A 22,595-nucleotide genomic window follows, 5' to 3' on the forward strand; every position below is an offset into this window, starting at 1 on the left:
GGTGAACTATAGGTGGGATTGTTGTCCAGGACGCTCACAGACCTGTAAAAGAGAAATCAAGCCAGAGAACTTCAAAACTGAATAGTAAGTAAAATGATAATTTTATACATGGAACAGCAAAATTGAGGCATGGAGATTTTAAACTAGGTCATCAAATTTTAGGCAGAGATTGTGGGACAACTGGAATTTTTAGAAAGTGCTGATGGGATGTAAAATTGCACAGTCTCTCTGGGAAATTATTTGATAGTTTCTTTTAAAGTAAAATACAGATTTATAATGTCCTGAATGTGACAGTGATTACATTACTTTGAATTTCTTTAATGGAATTGAAAATGCATGTTCATAAAAGACTTATATAGAATTATTCCTATGCACTATTTATGATAACCAAAAAATGAGAAGAAAATGATTATACATTTATTGTTAAATGAATAAACTACAAGAGATCCATATAATTTAAATTTCAAAAGGAAGAAATCACTGAAAGACACAATAGGAATTGCTCACTGTGTCATATGAAAAAAAAGAGAAAAACAAAATAGGAATGCTGCATGATCTAATATCCATGAAGAAATAAAGCATCAAATTCAAGGACAGCTGATCAGAGAGACTGAGAGTGACTGATTGTAAGGTATGTGGCTGGCTATACACGTACACCACCAGTGAGCCTTTAGGAAAATGTATGTACTTTCTTCCATAATCCCGTCCTTTAACTGATTCTTAAAGCAAATGCCTGTCATGTTTGTGAAATTGCTAGACTCTCAGTACAGCAAACTTTTTTATGTCAAGGACAAACATTGGGCTTCTGTGTCTTACACTCTCAACTATTAGACCCTTGTAGATTGTCCCTCACCATAGTGAGTAAACTAACAGAGCTCTGTGACCTCATCAACATTTTCATTTAAATATTATTTTTTTAATGTTTTCTCTATTCATAGTCCTAAATCCTTGTATGTATACTCTCACGCTTTCCATACTCAAAGATCTCTTTGGACATATATGGTACAATATATAGTTTTTAGTTATTTTAACTCTTCTAAATTTGTATAGATTTTTTGTATTTTCTTCAGAAAAATAAGTGAGATAATAACACATGAAATGCCTGATTATTTTTTGTGGTTATGAGGATAAGAGATCAGGAAGGATCACAATGGACTTGAATCATGATCTGCAATGAATGGCGGTGTGTGTGTGTGGGGGTTGTCTTTAGTTATCTCTTTGTGCTGATGTTCCTATTTTTAGAATGAGAATACTGTTATTTGACTCATATAGGCTTGAAATCAGAAATGGCATAATAAATTACTTCAGTAGAGATAAATACTGATAAACTTGTTGCTCATAAAATCTAAATTTATATCCTTTTATCAGCTTGTGAATTTATCCATTCCCTCAAGCCCAATGCTTTGACTGGGCCATCTACTCTTTCTTGTGTCTTTCAAACCCATTGAGTGAAATTCTGTTTAAATTTTATTAATTTTTAAATAAATACAATTTTATCCCCTTCGAATAACATCATTTAATCACCTGACATAGAAAGGACAACTTTTAGTTCTATAGCTACATTCTTAAGGTTTAGAACTTTGATTATATTTTTCTCACCATCTATTCATATTCAAATATTTGCTTTCACAACCTTTTGGGGTTTTTTTTTTTGACACATTTCCTAAAATATATGAGGGATTATTATCAATGAGATTTTTATAAATGTATATAAATTTGACTTAATTCAAATGATTGAACTTAGTAAGATGATTTCAACAAATTCTATTTATTTCTGTTAGTTAAGTTTGTAATAACAGAACTATATTTCAATGTTGCTATGTGGATTAATTCTATGAAATAATAGAGAAAAAGAAGATAATGCACTGCCTAAAAGTTAATCAGTTAGCAATTCTTTCTGTTCTGTCACACAATTCAGTTTAACACAACACATCTAGGTAAATTTTAGGCATTATACATAAAGTTCTATCTTAATTTTCTAAATCAATAAAATCTTTGTATAATTAAATATAAGATGTAATTAAAACTATATGTGTACATATATATGAACTCATTAAAATTCTGCATAATACTGCAAAATGTAAATTGTGTATATGAGTCAGATTCTATATATAGACATGTGCATACATATGTAACTATATGTATTCATACACATACATATTAGAACACATAAAAAATTAAATCATCTTTATGAATCATTTATATTTTTGAGAGTAAAGTACAAAAATAAACTCATATATTTTATCCACTTCCTAGTCATTAATTTTAGCTTAAATATATAATGGATGAAAGAAAATGGCAATATAAATAAACAAATATTGAAGAAATACTCAAACAGAGACACATATGGAAATAAAAAAGAAAAGAAGGAATAAAGAAATTTTCAGTTAAAAAACATTAATTAATTAAAACTCTGTGCTTGGTCCATCTCCATATTTCAGTGGTAAAGTTGCAACATTTTTACTACATGTAATACTGGAGTTCCTATAGACACATAGACTAAATAATTTCTATTGATAGTTTGTGTAAATAAACCTAAGGGATAAGGATATGTAGATATTGAATAATATATTATTTATAGAGCTATATGGATTTTCCTCATTGAAGTCTAACTATAGTATCACACTGTTCTCACACATGTTTTGAATGAGAATTCACTTGATAGAGGCAAATTACCAACTCATGAAAATGATTAAACAGAAGCACGTATGCAAGGCTGAAATGGACTGTCAAGTCTGGAAAGAGCTCCCCACCCAGATAAATCCTGAGTCTTCTTTTTAAACTGGTAGTTTTTAATCTGGCTTGGAATAGTCTTGGTTACAATTTGAATATCTGAATATCTTGGAATTTGTAAAGAAAAGAATAGATCATTAGGAAGCATGAGTGAAATGTTTATATTAAAGAAAAAGGACTTTCTTTGGATTAACTGCTGCATGGGAGGCATCTCTCTAAGCATGCCATGTTCTCTAAAGCACCACATGACATGGATGATTGGTTTACATAATTCTTATGCATACTTGAAGAGCGTATTCATGAAAAACTGACTCCCAGAAAAGTTATCAAACAAAACAAAAACCACATAGTCCATTCAGCTTTTTAAACACAGTATGCACTCATAGCACTGACTCTTAAATAAACTATTGGCAAATACAATAAATAGTACATAGAAAATACAGTAATTCACAATAATTGTTGTTCATTGAAACATGAAATTCTCTAATATAATCTCCAAACAAAGTATTTTCTAACTCAACAACACAACCCCTTTTGCTTTGATCAGTTTTATCATGGGAAACAAATTCATGACGACATGTTTTGAAATGTTAGATTCTAAATTAAATAAGCAGTGGTTATTTTGTACAGCACAGTTTGAGTGAACTTCCTCAGAGTTCAGTAGCTGCTATCGCTTCTTCTCAGAATACTTCACTCACCGTGTAGCAGCCAGCCTCCTCTTGTTCAACTGGATCTGTTGCAGGGCTCTCCTGCTTGAGACAGGAAGCTCTTCACTCAGCGTGGAGAGGAAGAGTCTTACCTCAAGGGTTTAGTACTGATTTATAGACTAGCAAAAGGGTCTCCCAGGAGCCTGACAAACTCTACTGAGATTTTAAAAGTTCAGGGAATTCCTAACTATCTGAGGCAAAAAAACCTCAAATTTATTTTCTGTCCCAGGGGATCTGAGAAGGAGACTGCTTTTCTTATAGAGCCTGTCTTAGTATCCGGTTGTACTGGGGAGATGGAGAAGTGTCATTTATTAGAAACTGAAGATTTGGTCCATTTCTTCCTTTATTGTAGGAAGGGCAAGTTGAAGTGAAAAGGTGTTAAGGTGCTGCATATACGTAGATGTGGTCAAGCTTCTAGGAAGTAATGAGCTTTTAAATAGGTAAGAGTCTCACTTAGGAGAAATCTTACTAAAAATACGTGAGCCTATGCTATTCAACGTCAAAATAGGTGGCTACTTCATGTGATTTTTGAAGCACACATACCTGTTTCTCCTCCCTAAGAGTAACATAGGATAATGTCTTGAATTTAATATATTTGATATTAAATATACTACTTTAAATCACCCAGTTGACTTACAAGTTTCATTTTCTGTTTGATTTTTAGAATTTCTCCTAATGAGAAGCCTTAGATAGTTGATCTGTTATTTTAGTTTGTGGAAATTCACAAAACATTAAAAATAAGCCTGAAACCATATTTGCTTAAAATTTTACTTTTGAGGTTTGTGTAAATGTGAAAAAATACCTCCACTTATTTTCTCCTCAGTTTTTCTTTCAATAGCCCACATGACATTATCACAGAAACATCTGGCATATACTCCTCAGTGATCTCATCCAACATTAAGTCACTTTTATCTGTGTTTATTATCTGTGTTCTTAAAAAATTCAGTAACCAAAATATCATTGCACTTGCTTAAGCTAAGTTTTTTTTTGTTTTTGTTTTTGAAGACAGGGTTTCTCGGGAAAATAGTCTTGGTTGTCCTGGAAACTCTCAGTAAACCACGCTGGCCTCGAACTCACAGAGATCCACCTGCCTCTGCCTCCCGAGTGCTGGGATTAAAGGCGTGTCCCACTATCACCTGGCTTTACTTAAGTTTTAAAGTCAAGTTTCTACTAACATAAAGAGCAGAGCACACCAGTTGGTTTTCCAAAAGTATAAATTATACATGAGGGTGATTTTTATGTATTTATGTGTGCATATGCATATGTGCGTGTAACAATTGATGAAAAAGAGGCCATGAATTTGAAATGGAGTAAGGAGGGGTATATGGGAGGGACTGGAGGAAGAGAAAGCAAAGAGGAAACAATTTAATTATAATCCCCAAAATAAAATTAATGATAATAATAATAATAATAATAGTTGATGGTACCCTGAGCCCATCCTCTATCTATGCCTGACTGTTCACTGGCTGGTTCTTGTGTGGATCAGTGGGGAGTTAGCTGTACTCTTTGCTACTGAGAGATTCAGGGGGAGTGGAGACAATGCCTTCAGTTGTGTGTCCAGTGGGGCCCCCACCAGCCTCTAATACATAGATACAATTGGAAAGTCACACAGATGGCCCTGTTCAAAAGCAAACAGGCCACAAAACAAAACAGAAGTCATAAATCTAGGAAGGAATCTGGAACAGGGGAGTGTGGGGTGGGGATGGGCTTTGGGCATAGAAGGAAGATAAATGAGGGTGAGTGGGGAGTAGATCAGAGTGAAATGCACATGTGACATTATAAACAAACTAAATTAATAAAAATGAAAACTATGATTGTTTTGTCAACAGATTCTATTGATTTATGAAATTATTGCTATCTATAAATATACAAAAATACCAGATATACCAAATATACAATAATTCATAAACTCCGCAAATTAGTCTATACAATTATATTGATTAATGTAAACTACAGAGTGATCTATTCTAACAGCAGAATGAAAATATTTTGGAAGCTTCCTTATACAAGTCATAAGGTCATATTTATCTTTCTTTTTACTCTCAGGAATAAAACGTACTTAGTTGTGGACTGTTTTACCAGAAGTTGATTTAATTCTAAACTATGTTTCAAGTAACTATTTAACTTGGACAATAACTTCATAAACTACAGTTACTGTGTTGCTAACATCAGAATACATAATCTGTCACGAAATGGGTATACACATGAATTGAAACAAAAAAAATGTTTGACAATATTTGGGAAATTTAATTGCTTGTATATCTGAAATATTGGCTTTTTAACAAAATCACTGGCTACCTCAATGTCAGATTCAGTAAATATTTAATTTCTAGAATATGAAATACTTGGGAAAGAACTTATTTGCTGGGAAAAAGACAAAGTTGAGAAAAATCCCTGTCAGAGTAATAGCAAGTAACTCAAAGTAAAATCCTCCCTTGTGGGGAGCCTTTCCAACCTGTGCCCTTTAGATCACACATGGCATAAGATAGCTTTAAATGTGGTTCAACACAAAACTACAAATTTCCTTAGAAATGTTATGAAGGATTCTTTTTTTGTGATCATTTTGTAACTAGTGAGAGATTTGTAGGTGACATCATCTTGCAATATCAAAAGGCTGAACGAACATACTTGATCGATCTTCTAGTTGACAGGACTTACTACAATCCCATAGTAGACTTCTTCACCTGTATCTTCCCTCTTCCTTACAAAATTCTGCTTACAGATTCACTGATTTAAATCCATGACAGAGAGATACATGTTTCTACAAGTTTAATGATCACTGGGGGGAAACCTTCTAGTTCAATTGAAAATGAACAGATTGCTTTTTAAAAGGTGTTATTAATTAATAACAGCCCATAAATAAAGTTGGCTTTTAGGAGCTTAATGAAAACAAATTAAAGCATGCAACCATGTTAGATTTATCTCACTATTAATGAGTTGATGAATAATCTAATCAGGAGACTTAGGAGAGATGAGTCTTGTGAGACAAAACGGGGAATACAAAATATTAGAAAATGACAATGAGCTCTAAAGGAAAACACTAACTTAAGTTTGAAAGCACTTCATTGGTGAATCAAATTAGGCTATTTATTGAGTTTGGAACCTAGGCACAGATGCTTAAGCTGTCTGTTACAAGGTGAGATCTAAGTGGCAAAGAATAAAAGCATCATAGTTCAGACTTGGAGGAGACAATACCATAAAAAACATAGTCTTACTAAGTAAAACTTTTGCATGATAAGTTAACTAAGGTGTTTAACATGTTTATAGTGAAGTTTTTCTAAAAAAAAAAACCTAAGTAACAAAACAAAACACCTCATTTCTCTAGAAGAGCATACTGACTGAAGAACTTTGTTTTCAAAAGCATAATGAAACAAGTGGTGATGTCATTATTTATTTATTTCTTTTTCTCTGAGGAAATTCCTCTGAGCAAAAGAGAAATGGATGGAGATAGTTTAGTTCCACAGTTCAAATATAATCAATACATGGGAATCTATAGATTACCAGTGTTCTTGCTAGGAATAGAAGGAACATGTACAACTACATTTAGACGTTTTCCTGTTTGGCCCAATTGGGAAAAGACCTTAAAAATTTGAGCTTATTCCTGAATTCTGTAGGGCTTTTCATACAGTGTCTCAAGGGAAAGTGCAAACATCCATACTCACAATTGTTTAACATACATTTATATCAGTGTCCTGTTGTTGAACCTGAACACATTGGTGTAAGAAGGTCAATAAGCCATACTTAATTTTTGGAAGTGATCAATCCATATGTTTGAATACATCATGTGAGATTATGTTCACATGTTAGAAATCCTCTTTATCAGAACATCTAATGGAAGGAGAGCTATATATTCAGATAGAACAAGTTCAAATGTGCTGTTGCACATAGTAGCCCTAACTACAATGATAACGTACTATATGTGTTTTCACAATATTTTTTCCTTTTAAACATTATAATTGCATCCTTTCTCCCTTCCCTTTTACCTCCTCAAATATGTGTTAAAAAAAACTAAAACTTCGAGTTTTTTAATCAAAGGTAAAGGATAAATGTTGGAGAATATAGTTACATTTGCCCAGGGCTAAATGGCATGGTTTATACACATCTTAAAATTTTTTTTACATCCCATTAACACTTACAATTTTATATTTTTCTGTGTCATTTGAAAATAATAAGAACAAAACAAAATATTGCATATCTGGAATCTGTAAAAAATTGAACTCACAGATGCTGAAAGTAAAATTCCAGTTACGCAGGACTGGAAAGTAAGAATTGCACAGACACAGACCAAAGTGCAAAGTTTGCAACAGAAGAGGAACTTGGGGAAATCCATTAAATACCATGGGGTGACACGCAACAGCACTTGAAACTGCTAAGAAACTAGATTTTAAATATTCTCACTACAAAATATGTACTATGTACATATTTACTAGTTTTCAAAGTACTCTTGTCAAATGACAATGTATACACATATTAATTGTTTTAGACAACACATATTTAATTGTTATAATTGTCAAAATAATTTGTTTCTTTATTAAGATAGTTAAGATAACAAATGTTTTTGGAAAAGTAGATGAAAATAACGCTTCCAAAGATTGCCCAGCCCAGATCACTTTTGAGAGATCTTCCACTTCCAGGAACACAATCTTTTCATTAATCGTTTAAAAGCTTGTATTGTCTTCAGTCTAGATTCACATGGAATTGTAGGAAATAATACAAACTGTCCAGGGTGACACTTAAAAGACTATGTGAAAATGATCCACTGGCATTGATGTTTGTGAAAGTATGTGGGCCAAAAAAGGGTGACAGAGGCAAAAGGAGTCAATTACTTCTGAATCCTGATGTGATTTCTCGGACCACCAAACAGTGTTTTAGTTGAAACCGCTCAAATTAATTAAAGGGCAATAAAGACTTGAATGGAAAACTTTCAATTAAATAAACTTTCCAGATTGCTATGCATTGTACTGTAATGTACAATTCATTAGTTAACTGACGTCTAACAGAATTGAAATAATACAACCTTAATGTCTGCAATCACTTCATCTGATGAAAAAAAAACAAAAACAAACAAACAAACAAACAAACAAAAAAAAACAACCCACACACAGCACCTGGGCTAATCTTGTAGTAGTGCCTCTGGGGATAATGTTGACTCTCACATTAAGAAAAAGGTGGTCTATGGAGATTTTTAATTCTCAGAGGAGAGACGCACACATAATAAAGCATCTGAATTTAGGTCATGAGCATTCGTGGTCTTCAACACAGAAGGGAAAGCTGTCCTCACAGAACTCTGGGGAGTATGCCACCTTAAGATGCCAGGTGAGAGAAAAACTGATTGTGGTCTGAAAATAAAATTTATATCAAGGAGACGATGGATAAATTAGTGAGTACAGAACTATCCAGTCAAGTAGGAGGAATAACCAGGTCCTGGAGAAGGGATCTTGAGGGAAACCACCCCTAAGTTGATTGTGTCAAATGTCTGAGATGTTTGGACAATGATAGGACAGCAATTAGACTGAGGCAGCTATTCCTGAAGTGGATAAGTGGAGGACTGTCCACACTCATGGTGATGCTGACCACGGCCTCAGCTCCTTACTGAATGCAAGAATCCCTTTACACTAGAAAGCACAGATTGAGGAAATCTTCTCAAAATGAAATCTAAGCAAAAAGAAACACCAGTTAGAATTTAGGTGCAGGAGACACTTAATTTCGAGGGCCACTGGCAAGTAATGAGACTTGGCAGGGTGTATTCTTACCAAATTTAGGATGCTATTTCTAGCCTGTCTTCCCTAATACAGTGGCATTCTCCAGTAAAGGAGCAGTGCCCACCAGTTTTCTGAGGCTAATGTTTGATTTCATCTCTGACCTTTTACTGTCCAGATAACATGTAAAATGTAATTTAATCACTGCAATCACTTCCAATTCTCAGCTGATGCAGATGGAGATTTTGATCTATGAAGTGTGTAAATGAATGTAGAAATCAGTCAGCAGGATCCTGAAATATTTCATAACTAATGTCAGGAAAAGGAAACTCAGGATTTGAGGCTTGTTTCTGTGTTTTTCCTTAATGCTTTTTCTCCATCAGAACTTGGACTCAAAAGAGATTTTAAATGAGTCATTGGAAAAACAATGAGAGTAAAATGGAAATGTATGCTCTCAGGCAGGGAATGAAGACTTCCTGGTATAATCTCCACCAAAAATAACAACAGGGACAATGATGGCAAGTGGACAGGAGAAGAACCAGATGTCTAGAGTTTATTGTTCATAGTATCATTGCTTATGGATGTAAATACCAGGTACATGTCTGTTTACCTTCAGAAACATGGAAAGTGATGTAAGATGACAAGAGAGAATATGCATATTTTGAAAACCTGAGAAGATTTAAATATGTCCATAGCTTTTTTTCTAAATTAAATGTGTTCTGGCTAATGAACATAATGACAATGGAATCATGTCATAAATATTTTGTGATTTATTTTCTATTCATAGTTGCCTACCATTTTCAATGAAACTAGTTAATTGTGCCAGATTTAATTTTTTTCCATTAGCATAAAATATATTTCAGAATTAAGCACATAGCCAAAACACAAATGCAGTATTGGCCTGAATAAAGAATAAATGATCAACACTGAACTATATCTGCAAAGTAGTCACAGTATAAAGTGCTTTGACATATGGACTAAAAATGAACTTCTTATTATCACATTCAGTAGTCCCTGTGAAAAATATCTATGTGCATTAATAATTACAAAATTAACAATTTTCACTATGAAATTAGTCCACATGTTATGTGAATGAGTACATAGAATTTGCAATTATAGATACATTTTGAATTATATAGAAATGTTTGTGTCTTATTTTCCATGGTAAACAGTTTTAGAAACCATGTTTATATTAAGAAATGATATGCCCCTTGTCATAGTACTTCTTAAAATTAGTGATGGGGAGATGGCAATAAGAAAATCCAAATCCATCATAAACTATTTTGTAAATATGTTGTAAAACACAAGTAAAAAAGAACTGATCTAAAAGTAAGAATACATGCTAAATATGAACCAAGCTCATGATGAAAAAAATAGGATTACTATATTAAATATGATAAAAAATGCTAAATTAAAGTAAGTCTTTTTACAAGTTTTCACACTTGTATCAGCAGAAAGCTTATAAAAGGAAAAAAAAAACAATGGCAGCTCTCGGATCTGTTGGGTTCACAGCTTAGCTGATAAAGTTTTGTCTTTATGAACAAAAAACTGATTTCAATCTAATCCCACAGAACTTCTATAATTCTATAAACAACAAATCGGCTGATCTATCATTTATTAATTATAACCAAGACTACAGAAATTCCACAGAATAGTGAACTGCTGTAATTAGAGTGCACATTTTAACTATTGAATGGGAATTTAGTGAATGGTAAGTTCCGAGTTTTTTCATTTTGAAATGTCAATGTATCAGTATTATGATTTGAGTTAACTGAAAATATTTTTATTTTTTTTCCTTCAGTAATATATCACACCTGGAGAAGTTATTCAATAGAAGAAATACTCTTTATTAGGTTCCACTTATACAATAGGAAGTGTCATAAATTCTTTTACTACACAAAACAAGAGAGGAAATTCATGACTTTCTGAGGATGAGTTCAAGAGAATGTGTATTCAATGGACAAAAATTACAGAGACAGGCTTCAGTATCTGTTTTGAGACAAGACATCTTATAGGAAGGGAATGCAGCCCTGGAACCATGCTTCCTGTCAACAGTACCAGCTCTGCCTTCTCCACCTTCCTGGTTACAGGCATCCCAGGGCTGGAGGCTCTGTACATCTGGATATCCATACCATTCTGTGCCATGTTTCTCATTACCATAGTGGGCAACATGACCATCATAATTGTTATCTGGCGGGAGCAGACTCTCCATGCTCCTATGTATCTTTTTTTGGCCATGTTAGCTGCCTCTGATCTAGGTCTCTCTCTCTTTACCTTCCCCACTATGTTGAGGATCTTCTTCCTTGCTGCTAGAGAGATGACCACATCTGCTTGCTTCACCCAAATGTTCTTTATTCACACATTCCAAGATCTTGAATCAGCTATCATTCTGGCAATGGCCTTTGACCGGTATGTGGCCATATCCCACCCACTTCACTATCACTCCATTCTTACAAACACTGTGATTGCCAGAATAGGATTGGCTATCGTTGTAAGAACCTTAACTGTGCAGCTGCCTCTCCCCATCCTCTTGAGGAGGCTGCACTTTTGTTATTCCAATGTACTTTCTCATTCCTACTGTTTGCATCCTGACATCATAAAGCTTTCCTGCTCCAATACTAGAGTCAACAGTATCTTTGGACTATTTGTGGTACTCTCCACCATGGGGCTTGACTTTCTCCTCATCCTCCTCTCATATATATTGATTCTGAAAACAGTACTGAGGATGGCTTCCCACAGTGGCCGCCTCAAGGCTCTCAACACCTGCATCTCTCACCTGTGTGCTGTGGTTCTCTTCTTCACACCCATGATCTGTCTGTCAATGCTGCACCGTTTTGGCCCAAGGCTTCCCTCACATATCTATGTGACTCTGGCAAACATGCACTTCCTAATTCCTCCTGTGATGAACCCCATTGTCTATGTGGTGAAAACCAAGCAGATCCGAGACAAAATTAAGAAACTGTTCATTATAAAAACAACAAAAAAAGCTCACGTCACATCAATAACATAAATTATGGAAATTTATGTAACGTTAAACATACCTGTCTATACCGTCCTCTGCATGTATGTTATGGCTGTTAGCTTGGGGTTTCTGTGGGACTCCTAACAGTGGGACCAGGTGTATCTCTGAGCCCTTGGCCTACTCTTGGGACTGTTCTCGTCCTATTGGAATGCCTTGTCCTATTGTATCTTGTTTTGTCCTCTTTGACTGTCATCTCTTGGAGGCCTGCTCCTTTCTGAAGAGAAAACAGAAGAGGAGTGGATTTGGGGGAGAAAGGGGGAAAGGGGAGCTAGGAGGAGTGGAAAGGGAAACTGTGGCTGCAATCTTTCCTTTCAAATTGTTGCTTTTTACTGAACTTTATACAGATATGAAAAACCAATAAATATAAAGTCATATTTCATTCAAATTCTATAGAATTTGAATTTTTCCTTTCATACCCTATTCTTTTTTATCCACTTGTTTAAATACACCATCCAGATGTTTAAAGACAACATGTAAATTCCTTTATACAGTTCCTTATGAAATAATGTGAATTTAATGTTCTCATAACTTTACAATAGTTTTAAAATTTATTTAATGGGGTATATTTGTGTATGTACATGCTCCAGCATGTAGGTGTTCATGAAAGCCAGAAGAGGATGTCAGTTCCTTGGAGTTGGAGTTACAAATGGTTGTTAGCCACTTGATATAGGTACTGGGAACTGAACTTGGGTCTTCGGTAAGAACAATACATATCTTTAACTGCTGAGCCACCTCTCCAGTCTATGATCTAGTAAGTCTGCTTCATGAACAGGATATTGATTTTTCATTTTTGTCTTCTAGAGGATAAACCTTTCATTAATCTTCATATTATTTTGTTCATAACTTAAATACAACTGCCTGTTTATCTCATAGATATTTAGAATATTGAAATGTAGCAACAGCCTTGTCTTCGTTGCCTTGTCTTAGTTCTTTATACCAAGTAAGTTGTACAAACTCATACAGCAAGAATAGATTGAGCTAGTAAGGTGATGAGGACCTTTGGAATTGAATCAGATGAAATAAAGTTTGGATAATTAATTCTTGTAAGTTCACTGACCCAACACATTTCAGAAAATGGTATAGTATCTGGGGTGATACTGAAGCAAATACAGAGAACAGAAAACCATTTGCTAACATATTAATAAAGTCAAATGACTGGCTATGTGAGTCTTATCCATGACTAGAAATATCAGTAAACTCCACTACTTTTAAATTCAATTTTGAAATTGTGTGTTAAAAGTTCTTTATCACCCATATAAATTAATAAAGATGCTTGGTAGGTTTATACTAAAATAGATTTTATTTATATATAATGATGATGTCATTCTAATGTTCTCTTCTTAATTAGATAATTCAAATACACTGAAAAGAACAGGCATTTTCAGCTTAATTCAGTGTAATATACTCCTGAATTTAAAACTTTTTTATTAATCATGAAGTAGTGAGTACATTTCGCTTTAAGATATGTATCCGTGTGTGTGTATGTGAGAGCATGTGTGCATGTGTTTGACTTTGAATACATCTACCATGATATTTTCATGCTTTGATTTTTTTTGTATTTGCTGTACTCAATTTAATTTTCTTCCTTTTAATTTTACCTATATTTATCACAGTCTTTCTGTTTAACATTCATCTAAGGGCCTTTCTTTATGCTGTCTGTTAATCAAAATAGTTGATGCATTATTTTTTATTAAAACAAATAAATAGGATTATATTACAATATACATCACTGTCCAAAGAAAAAATCATTATAATCTCTTATGTTACATTACTTTTGGCATCAATATAATCAGTTTGGCAACATTGTGATTACCTTCATTACTGGCACCACAGTGCTTAGTATGTCTTATTAAAGGAACACTAACAACTACTCTGCCTACTTCATCCCAGTCTTACCATGCACAAATGTCTTATTTTAAATTGGGTACCACACAAATGTATAAAAAAAGTGCTCTGAGCATACAAATAATTATAATGTTTCAGATTTCTTATAGGTTTACTTTAAAAATGAGAATGCTTCCTGGTATTTCTTGAGCTCTGTTCAATCACCAACTTCTGAATTAACTGATAGTGAAGGTGAACTACAAAACCATTTCTGTCACAGGGATCCTGAGTAACTTCAAATTTTGAAATAATCATCAGTTGTTCTCACTACTTCTTATTTCAGGTTCCACATATTTTGGTCAAGACAGACTATGGTTCATCTTGTAGCAGAAAAGAAAATTAACTTTTGCATCATTTTTATACATTTTAGCAGAGTGGTGATTATTATTATCTATTTTATCCTTTGTGAATAGACTACAAATTAAATCAACTTATTTCCTTCAGAGTAGCTTCTCTTCCCTTCCTCCTTCCTTTTTTCCATTGTTGCTGGAAAATAAGAACCAGAAGAAAGGAAGAAGTGCTATACAAAACTGTCTTCTTGAAATTGCACGTCTGTTAAACCTATGAACTTAGCAGAAGTTGTGATGTTTACAAGTCTTGTACAAGATTGTGTCAATTCACATCAAATTATGGATAATATTGGCTCATAAGGCCCAGCCCCCATGAATATCTACATGCAGTCAATGGTTGCTGAAGGAAGGGGAGTCATATTCTCATTCATGCAGCCACTGTTATGCTGTCCTACTCTAGTTACTAACCCCGATATGTACTCTTGCAGATGGCCCTGATTAAATTCAGTAGTCTACAAACGTGAAAAATATAGGAAAGTAACAGAGGAACTTTTGAGGACGAGAGCTTTGATGGGAGGATATTGATAGCTGCTGGCAGCAAAAGGCCATTGGAGTATACAGCAGGGGACAAGTAGTATTCAAAAGGTCAACCTATCAGAATCAAGAGTTCTCATAGAAGACTAAGCCATCACACAAGGCATGTTGGAGTTACTGCCTTTTGAATAAACTGGCTGTTTCTTGTTGTAAACTTCTTGTGCAATAACAGCTATGATATCTCCCCATTATCATGCATTTTCATAAAATGTATGTATGTAATCTCATGATTACATCTCAATCTTATGGGCACATGTATCTGTGGGTGGTCAAGAAGATGGCTTTTCATTACCTGTATAATTTTTATATATAGAAAATATACTAGGATGTGCTTCATAGCCAGATCCATTGTCCCATGAAACTGCAGAAACTTAAGGCTTTGTTCCTTTTGCTCAGACTAACACAGAAAATAATAATCTCTCCTCAGTCTAACACAAACTGCACACATTTAGCTCATTTTTACCTCAGAGCAAGTTCAAACTAGACACTAGAGCTAAGAATGAGAGCTGAAAAGAAGCTGTAGACTTAGAGAAGCAGTAGAACAAAGAGAGAATAGCAGAGAGATCAGGAAGCTTACTTAGGACAATAAAGTGGATGGACTGAAAGTGCACAGTGTGCTTAGATTTTTTCATAGATAAGTAATTTCTCCATCTGGTTGTAATACCTTTCCCCAACTCTGGGAGAAAGTCCTTTGGGGCAGGTACCCAAAAAGCTTTCATTAGGAGGGGAAATTATTTATGAGGTGGTGGGGTAAAATATGATCAAAATACATTGCATGCTTCAAATTGTAAGATATAAATTATCAAACTTTCTCTATATTTTATGTTTTAATATCTTTACTTGTGAGACCAAAATGAGCCATCTTAGAAATAAGACCAAAATGCTTTCACCCTAAAATTAAGGACTAAGATTTCTCCTTTTGGGAATAGGCCATTAGTTACTGAAACCAGTCAGTTCAGATTCCAGAAACCAGGAAGTGTAAAAGTACAGAGTCACAAGATAGTCACGAGGTAATGCCTGCTGGAGTATGGAATGTCCTCTCCCTGGTTTCCAGGGTAACTGACCATAAAAATGCCCCCACCTAAGGGCAGCCAATGAGAAATGGTGGCGGGCAACCACTTCCTTAGAAGTAAGATTAAGCCATGATTTCTAGAAAGCCCCTAGAAGCGAGCCAATCAGAATTGTACCCGTACTAGCACCCCTAAATGACATAACCTTGTGATTTTTCCCTTTAAAAACTGAGCTTGCAGACAGGCGGGCACTTCCTCCAGCCTTCACTGCGTTGGATGTATTGGACGAAGTCCCTGCTTAGGCCTGTATTGCTTTTGGATATCCAGAATTAAACCTTGCTTTTGCATTCCGGCATGCTCATCCTTGGTGGTATCTCTAGGGGTCACGATCTGGGCACAACATTCTATCCATATGTAACATATTATTCTGTAATTCTACAGAATACCCGGGGTCTGGGGATTTCACTACATCCAGCGTGGGATATTGGAGGGAAAAAAAAATCTATGTATACTATGCTCTTATGTCTGTTAACTTTATTCCTCTAAGACAAAATTCTATCAATACAGCTCCATCAGGCTTTCAGGGCAGGAATAAGTCTAGCTACACCAAGCTCTTTGTCCGTCTACTTTATTTCTCTGGGATGAAATCCTGTCTACATAGCTTCAGTTCTATCGAGTTCCCCCTCAAAGTCCTGCTAACGACTAAGCTCTTATGCTTCCCATCTCATCTTCGTCCCTGTTTCTTCTCCCCCCATCCTACTTGCTCTCTACTCCTGGCTCAAGAGTTCTATCTTACCATCTACATTACCTCTGTGTTCTTCTCTTCTCCCTGGTCGTGCCATTCTGTCCTACAGAAAAAAACCGCCTTCTCTCCCTGGCCAGGCTTTTGGTTTTCTGCCACCTCAGGAATGTTGCTCTACCTTCCACCTTGATATGTGAAAACCTTTGTTCTTAGTCAATTGCTCTGGATTGCCACTAGACCTCAAGGCAAGAGGATGGTCTGAGCTTCATTAGCACAATAAACAAAGCTATGCAGCTCTGCCAGCTTGTCACCTAGGTGCAGAGAGGGAGTTAGTTACCAAGAAGTTCAGTAGGTTAGAGAAGCTGAACTGTTTGCCAAATGGTCTGGGAATATTTGGGCACAAAATAATTTTATAGAAGAAAACAGCTGAAATATTAAAAGCTGGATAACACCAAATATTTATAATAAATGACTTGCCTTTTGACAAACCCTTGGCCAGTCAAAGTATAGCTTTAATACACAGCTGGATCTCCATAATATATTCTTGTGGCCCACCACATAATTCAAGCCTGAGTTTTGAAATTCATAGCCCCTCAAATATTCTATTTCTATAATTACATTATTATTTCATTTTTTCACATGTACTTTTGAGTACATATTTTCTAAAGGACTCTGACTATCCATGCTTTATTTCTATACCTTTATACTATACAAGAGACATGTTTCCTTATCTTACTCTTATGCTTCATAAGGACACTAGAGTACTCATAGTGAAATGACAGCAAATTAATCATCTCTAAATCAATTCGTTTTCCAATGCTGACAGTACATTACTGACTGTAATGATGATTCTCTATAATCCCCAGATGTGTCTCAAATATTGGTAATTATCCCTTAGATACATCTACTTCACACCAATCCCCTCTTGATGACTTATGAGTTGTTTTCACGTTGCATTCTCCTTTTAACCATGAAAGAAAGTGAAAACTGTTTCAGCATTGAATTAACCTTTTAGACATCAGTTGGGTTTTACCAATCTTGTAGTATAACACAGGATTATTTTCATATATATATATATATATATATATATATATATATGTATATATATGTATATATTTGTCATAATTATAAGTAATTTATTTTAAATTAAAAAGCAATTATATCATTTTTCCCTTTGTGTTCCTCCCTCCAATTTCTCCAATGTACCCTCCCCCCACAACTTTCTCCCTCTCAAAATTGTGGCCTCTTTTTCTTTAGTTGTTATTGTTATATACTCACACACCCATAAACACACACATGTATGCAGACGTATTTGCTTGCCTAGCCTAAATATATAAATACAACCTGCTCAGTCCATCTAGTGTCGTTTGTTTAAGGCTGACAATATGATACTGGATAACCAGTTGGATATAGCTCTTCCTCAGCGAATACTATTTTTCCTACTCTTGAGATTTGATTCCTTAGTTGCCTGTAGTTCTTCGTATACAGGTAGAGCTCTGTGAGATATCTCCTTTCCATATTAGCATGTTTATTAGCACACAAAATACAATTAAATAATAGACCCCTACATACACTCCACCTGTGTGTGTGTATGCACTAGAGTCAGAATTTATAAAGTTCATAGTTTTAAAGTATTTTTTATCTCTATGAATTATAAACTCCATGCTAAATTTTCAATATAACTGCACAAATAATGATTATTGATTATCTGACCTGTACCTCTCTTACTTAAAGTTTTTTTTTTTAATCTGTATATAATTGGTGTATTTCCACCACTAGGGTCAGATTATTCCAAGGCCGGGAATTAATAATATTTTAAACACGTCAAATGGAAACATATCCAATGCATATCTAATGGGGATATGATATTTTCTTGAAAATGACAAGAGACACCTCTAGTAACAGTTATTGCAATGAATCTATTTTATAAGTTCTTACTTATTACTATAGCCATGCTAATTTGTTTTGACAAAACTCTAATACTAAATCTGAGTAATATTATGAAAATTACTGATTAATGATGTCATCATCTGCACCAGAGCAGCATCCCAGGATGAAGTACATCAGCAGCACATGGAAAGGAATATTAAAATTTCTATGTACTTATGTTGTCAAATATGGGGCTTGTAATGCTGATCATGTAACAGATTGTATACCTTTGTGCCTAATTCCTGTAAGAACTCTGAGCTCTACAATACAAATACACTGTATAGACAAAACTATCTCTCATATTTCTCCAGTGGGTTTGCCACACCAGTGACTAATGGAAGAGAGAAGAAATAAATGCCTGAACCGGGCTATGCTTTGTCTATGCTTTCTTGCTTCTGATAATGCATCACATTCTTTATGTTTTAAGTCTTATCCATGAGTACATTTTCACATTGCATCCTATGACTCCTTCTAGAAGACCAATGAATTCTTGTGCATACTCTCAGTTCACTTGGGTCCTATTCCTAATGTGGGCTCTATCTCAACTGCACAGTAGCCCTACATATACTGCACCTTTTTTAATTTTATAGTTTCCTTTTCTTGACTTCACAGAAACACTCCAGGCTCACTTCTTGTACTTCTTTTGAATCAGTTTGTTTTCCTTTATCCTTTAAAATAATTCCCTAGAAAATGAGAAGAGCACAGTTTGAAAATGTAAAGGGAAGAAAAAGGAGAAGACTAATGAAAAGCATGCCTTATGTTCTCTATAGAATAAATTTAGACTAGACACCTTTTACTAATATATTTAAGCATGAACATAGCGCTAAAGATATTCTACTCTAGCCCTAAATGCATATACCTTAAGTTTTTGTTTTTGTTTTTGTTTGTTTTTCTGTAACAGAAAAAAAGAGAATACTTTGTATGGAGAGAGTAGGTGATTTGTCTGTCTGGAGTTATTAATATTAAGCAAGATAATGTTAAAACCAACATAGTTAGGCCCATATAGTGACTTACTTAGGATTAGCATGGCTTTAGACTGAGAATAGAAGAAAAGAAAACTGAACTACATCCAGTTGTAAGTTCTTAGTATTACTCTGGAAAGTTCACAAAGACCTACACTCATTAACAGTTGTTAATGTGCTCTCATGGGAATTAGCTGTGGGCCTCCTGGGAGAGCCTGAATTGAAGCTTTATAAGCCTGCTTATTTCATATTACATTTAAGGCAGGGAACCTCCTGAGGTTCTGCAGAGCTTGTGGCTCTGTTGTGGAGTCAGGTGAGTGACAGAAACACTTGGATCTAGGTTAGATCAAGTAATATCATGTGGTACCTGGGATGGAAGCCAAAGGTTATGCCACATAACAGATTAAAGCTCTTTATGAAGATCTCTGAGACAGAAAGGACCCTTGGAGGTGTTCAGTTCTGCTGATTGATGTATATGATAGTATTTTTAGATAATAATATTTGACCCCTCTTTCCTCACCTGTCAGTCATTCACCTGTTTCTCTTGGGTTTAAGATCAAATAGAAATCAAGTTTAACTTATGTATGTTGAATATTGGAATTGCAAAGAAATTATTGTCATAGAGTAAAGATAGGAAGAAAGAAAACAGGAAGGAAAACAAGAAACATGTGTTCCAATTCTCACATGACTTTGTAATAGAGACAATTCAACTTGATACCAAGAGGTTTTCATGATGATACTGAAAGATTTTATCTTATATACAACAGGTGAAGGAGATACTGGCAGTACTTTTCTTATAAGATTCCTTTGGGAAAATATAACAGTTCTTAATAGTTCTGCATTTCCTCTCTAAAGTTCTTATGCAATCTTAGTTTCTAAAATATTTCTCAGCACAGTAAACATCAACTGTTAGTATACGAGCAACATAGAAATTCAAGCTTCATAAAATTGGCTACTATATAACAAGATTCTTAAAAGGTAGCAAATCTTCCTTAAGTATCAGACACCATTCAATAAAAGTTCATCTCTCACTTTTTGGGCACGTGAGAGTAATGATGAAAAGATATTCTTATCAAGATTTGCCCAAAAACCCCTGTTTCAGTTTAAAGTCAGTTTTTTTTTTATTTCTCTTCCTTAATAAACCTTCTCATGTTATCACTTAAACATGAACTAACTTCAACATTCTGTAAAGTGTAACTTTTCTCTGTGTATAGATCAGGGCTATGTACTACATGATACGCATTTTTTTTAAAACTAGGAAATAAAAAAACCAATGTTGGTTAGATGCAATATACAAAAAATCAGACTAAAATGACTTCTCACAATTAATATCAGGACACTAAAATCTTAATAATTGGCTCAGAACATTTTTCTAACATGAACAAAAGCCTTTACAAGAAGATAGAATTCTTTAACTACTTAAATGTCACAATTTAATTAATTGCCTTCTAAAATTTAGTTTTACTTTTGTTATAAAGGATATTACAAAGTCAATTGATCTAATGTTGTATTATTGACTTTAAAAGGTAAAACATACACTTTTTTCCTTTGGTTTTTGGCACGTGTCAAAGACTATATAGCCTTTCATTGCTCAGTTTGTGATTGAAAATATCTTGTTAAAAGTTCATGTAAGAGGAATAATTTCCTTATCTTTTCCCACACAAAAAACGAGAAATACTGTGAATAGATAGGCAAATGCAGACTTTCAACCTAGGAGCTATCTGCTGAGTCTTCACATGCTCAGCATCATGGCTAGGCCTCCTAAGAACATCTGTCTCTTAAAACCTGGCTTATATAATCCACATGAGTCAGTCCTATTATCTTAATAACTATACTCTGTCCAAGAATAGCCTTACATAAGCCCCTATCACCCTCTAGAATTGAGCCATATTTGGATGTAATGGGCATGGTCTCATGTTGAAGAAATTCCCCATTAACCATTCTGATTGCAGTTCTCTGTTGCTCTTTTCCTGCTTTTCTATCATAGGTGGTTGACTGACATTTGTTCCTCTGCATTTGTCTGTCCATTCTTGTATAATACTTTGGGAAGCTTCTTCCTTGTGGATAGATGGAAGCATGGATTTGCAGTATGATCAGTTCCTCACACAGCTCAGTATCTGTCCCTGGGTTGACTCATGAATATGGGTTGAATCTGTACTCTGCACATATGCTTGTGGGTTTAAGAGCATTGAGTTCTCTTCACTACTATCTGTTAGAAGGTGAGACAGAACTGAGACCTCCCTGTATACCCAGGAGCTCATCTATTGGTTGTTCGCCACTTTGACACATATATGTACAGCTGTTTTATGGAATGATTCTAACAAGTTTTATGGAATGATTCTGATTTCTAACAAGTCATGATTTCCTCTGTGATTGTAATTCAGGAAAATATCAGCCAAGTAAGTTAAATTAGATGTTAAAATCCACTCACGGCTGCTAAATTTTAAGGTCTTCAATTTTAATTGGTGTAATGGCAAGTTTTCCATGTTTGTGAAAATTTCAGTATATTGACAAACAATTTTGAAGGGAAGAGGATGTGATTTTCTATGTTCTTGGAAGTACTATGTTGTTAACATGCTACAGATAAATTTTGTCAGAGACAGATTGAGAAAAGCATCCTCTTTGTTCCCATCTTCTTCTACAATCAATATCCAGAGTTTTCTCAGTGCATCTTAGATAATTCTTAGGAGCTAACTCCCCTCAGCCTCTCCAGAGGTGTAGTCACACGAACTAGTCTTCATTCTTTATTAATTCTCTTTTCCCAGTAGGATGGGTCAACCACAGCTTCTATTTGCTTCTTATATCATTTGTTATCAAACATGGTTAGTGTTCATTTTATATGTCTCTCTAAACGGAGACATCCATATTTAACCTTCATAGACATATTACTCTATGATTCCCTGAGGTCAGCTGTTAACATGTGGATTGCTGAGTATAGATGCCTTTTCTTGCAATATGGCACACCACTAGGATCTACTGATAGACAAGAATTAGTATATCACAACTGCGCTATTATTCAAGGA

General features: G+C 34.6%; 1 protein-coding gene across 1 annotated transcript; it reads left to right on the plus strand.

Moving 5' to 3' along the window:
* Positions 1-11,177: 11,177 nt before the first annotated feature.
* Positions 11,178-12,149, plus strand: LOC131901377 (olfactory receptor 51G2-like). The gene has a single exon (XM_059252564.1). The coding sequence runs from the start codon at positions 11,178-11,180 to the stop codon at positions 12,147-12,149; it is 972 nt and encodes a 323-aa protein (XP_059108547.1).
* The last annotated feature ends 10,446 nt before the right edge of the window (positions 12,150-22,595 follow it).

Source organism: Peromyscus eremicus, chromosome 1, assembly GCF_949786415.1.
Source record: "Peromyscus eremicus chromosome 1, PerEre_H2_v1, whole genome shotgun sequence".
Classification (NCBI taxonomy): domain Eukaryota; kingdom Metazoa; phylum Chordata; class Mammalia; order Rodentia; family Cricetidae; genus Peromyscus; species Peromyscus eremicus.

Excerpts from the sequence above, each read along its gene's own strand:
- LOC131901377 (XM_059252564.1), top strand. The coding sequence starts at position 11,178 with ATGCTTCCTGTCAACAGTACCAGCTCTGCCTTCTCCACCTTCCTGGTT.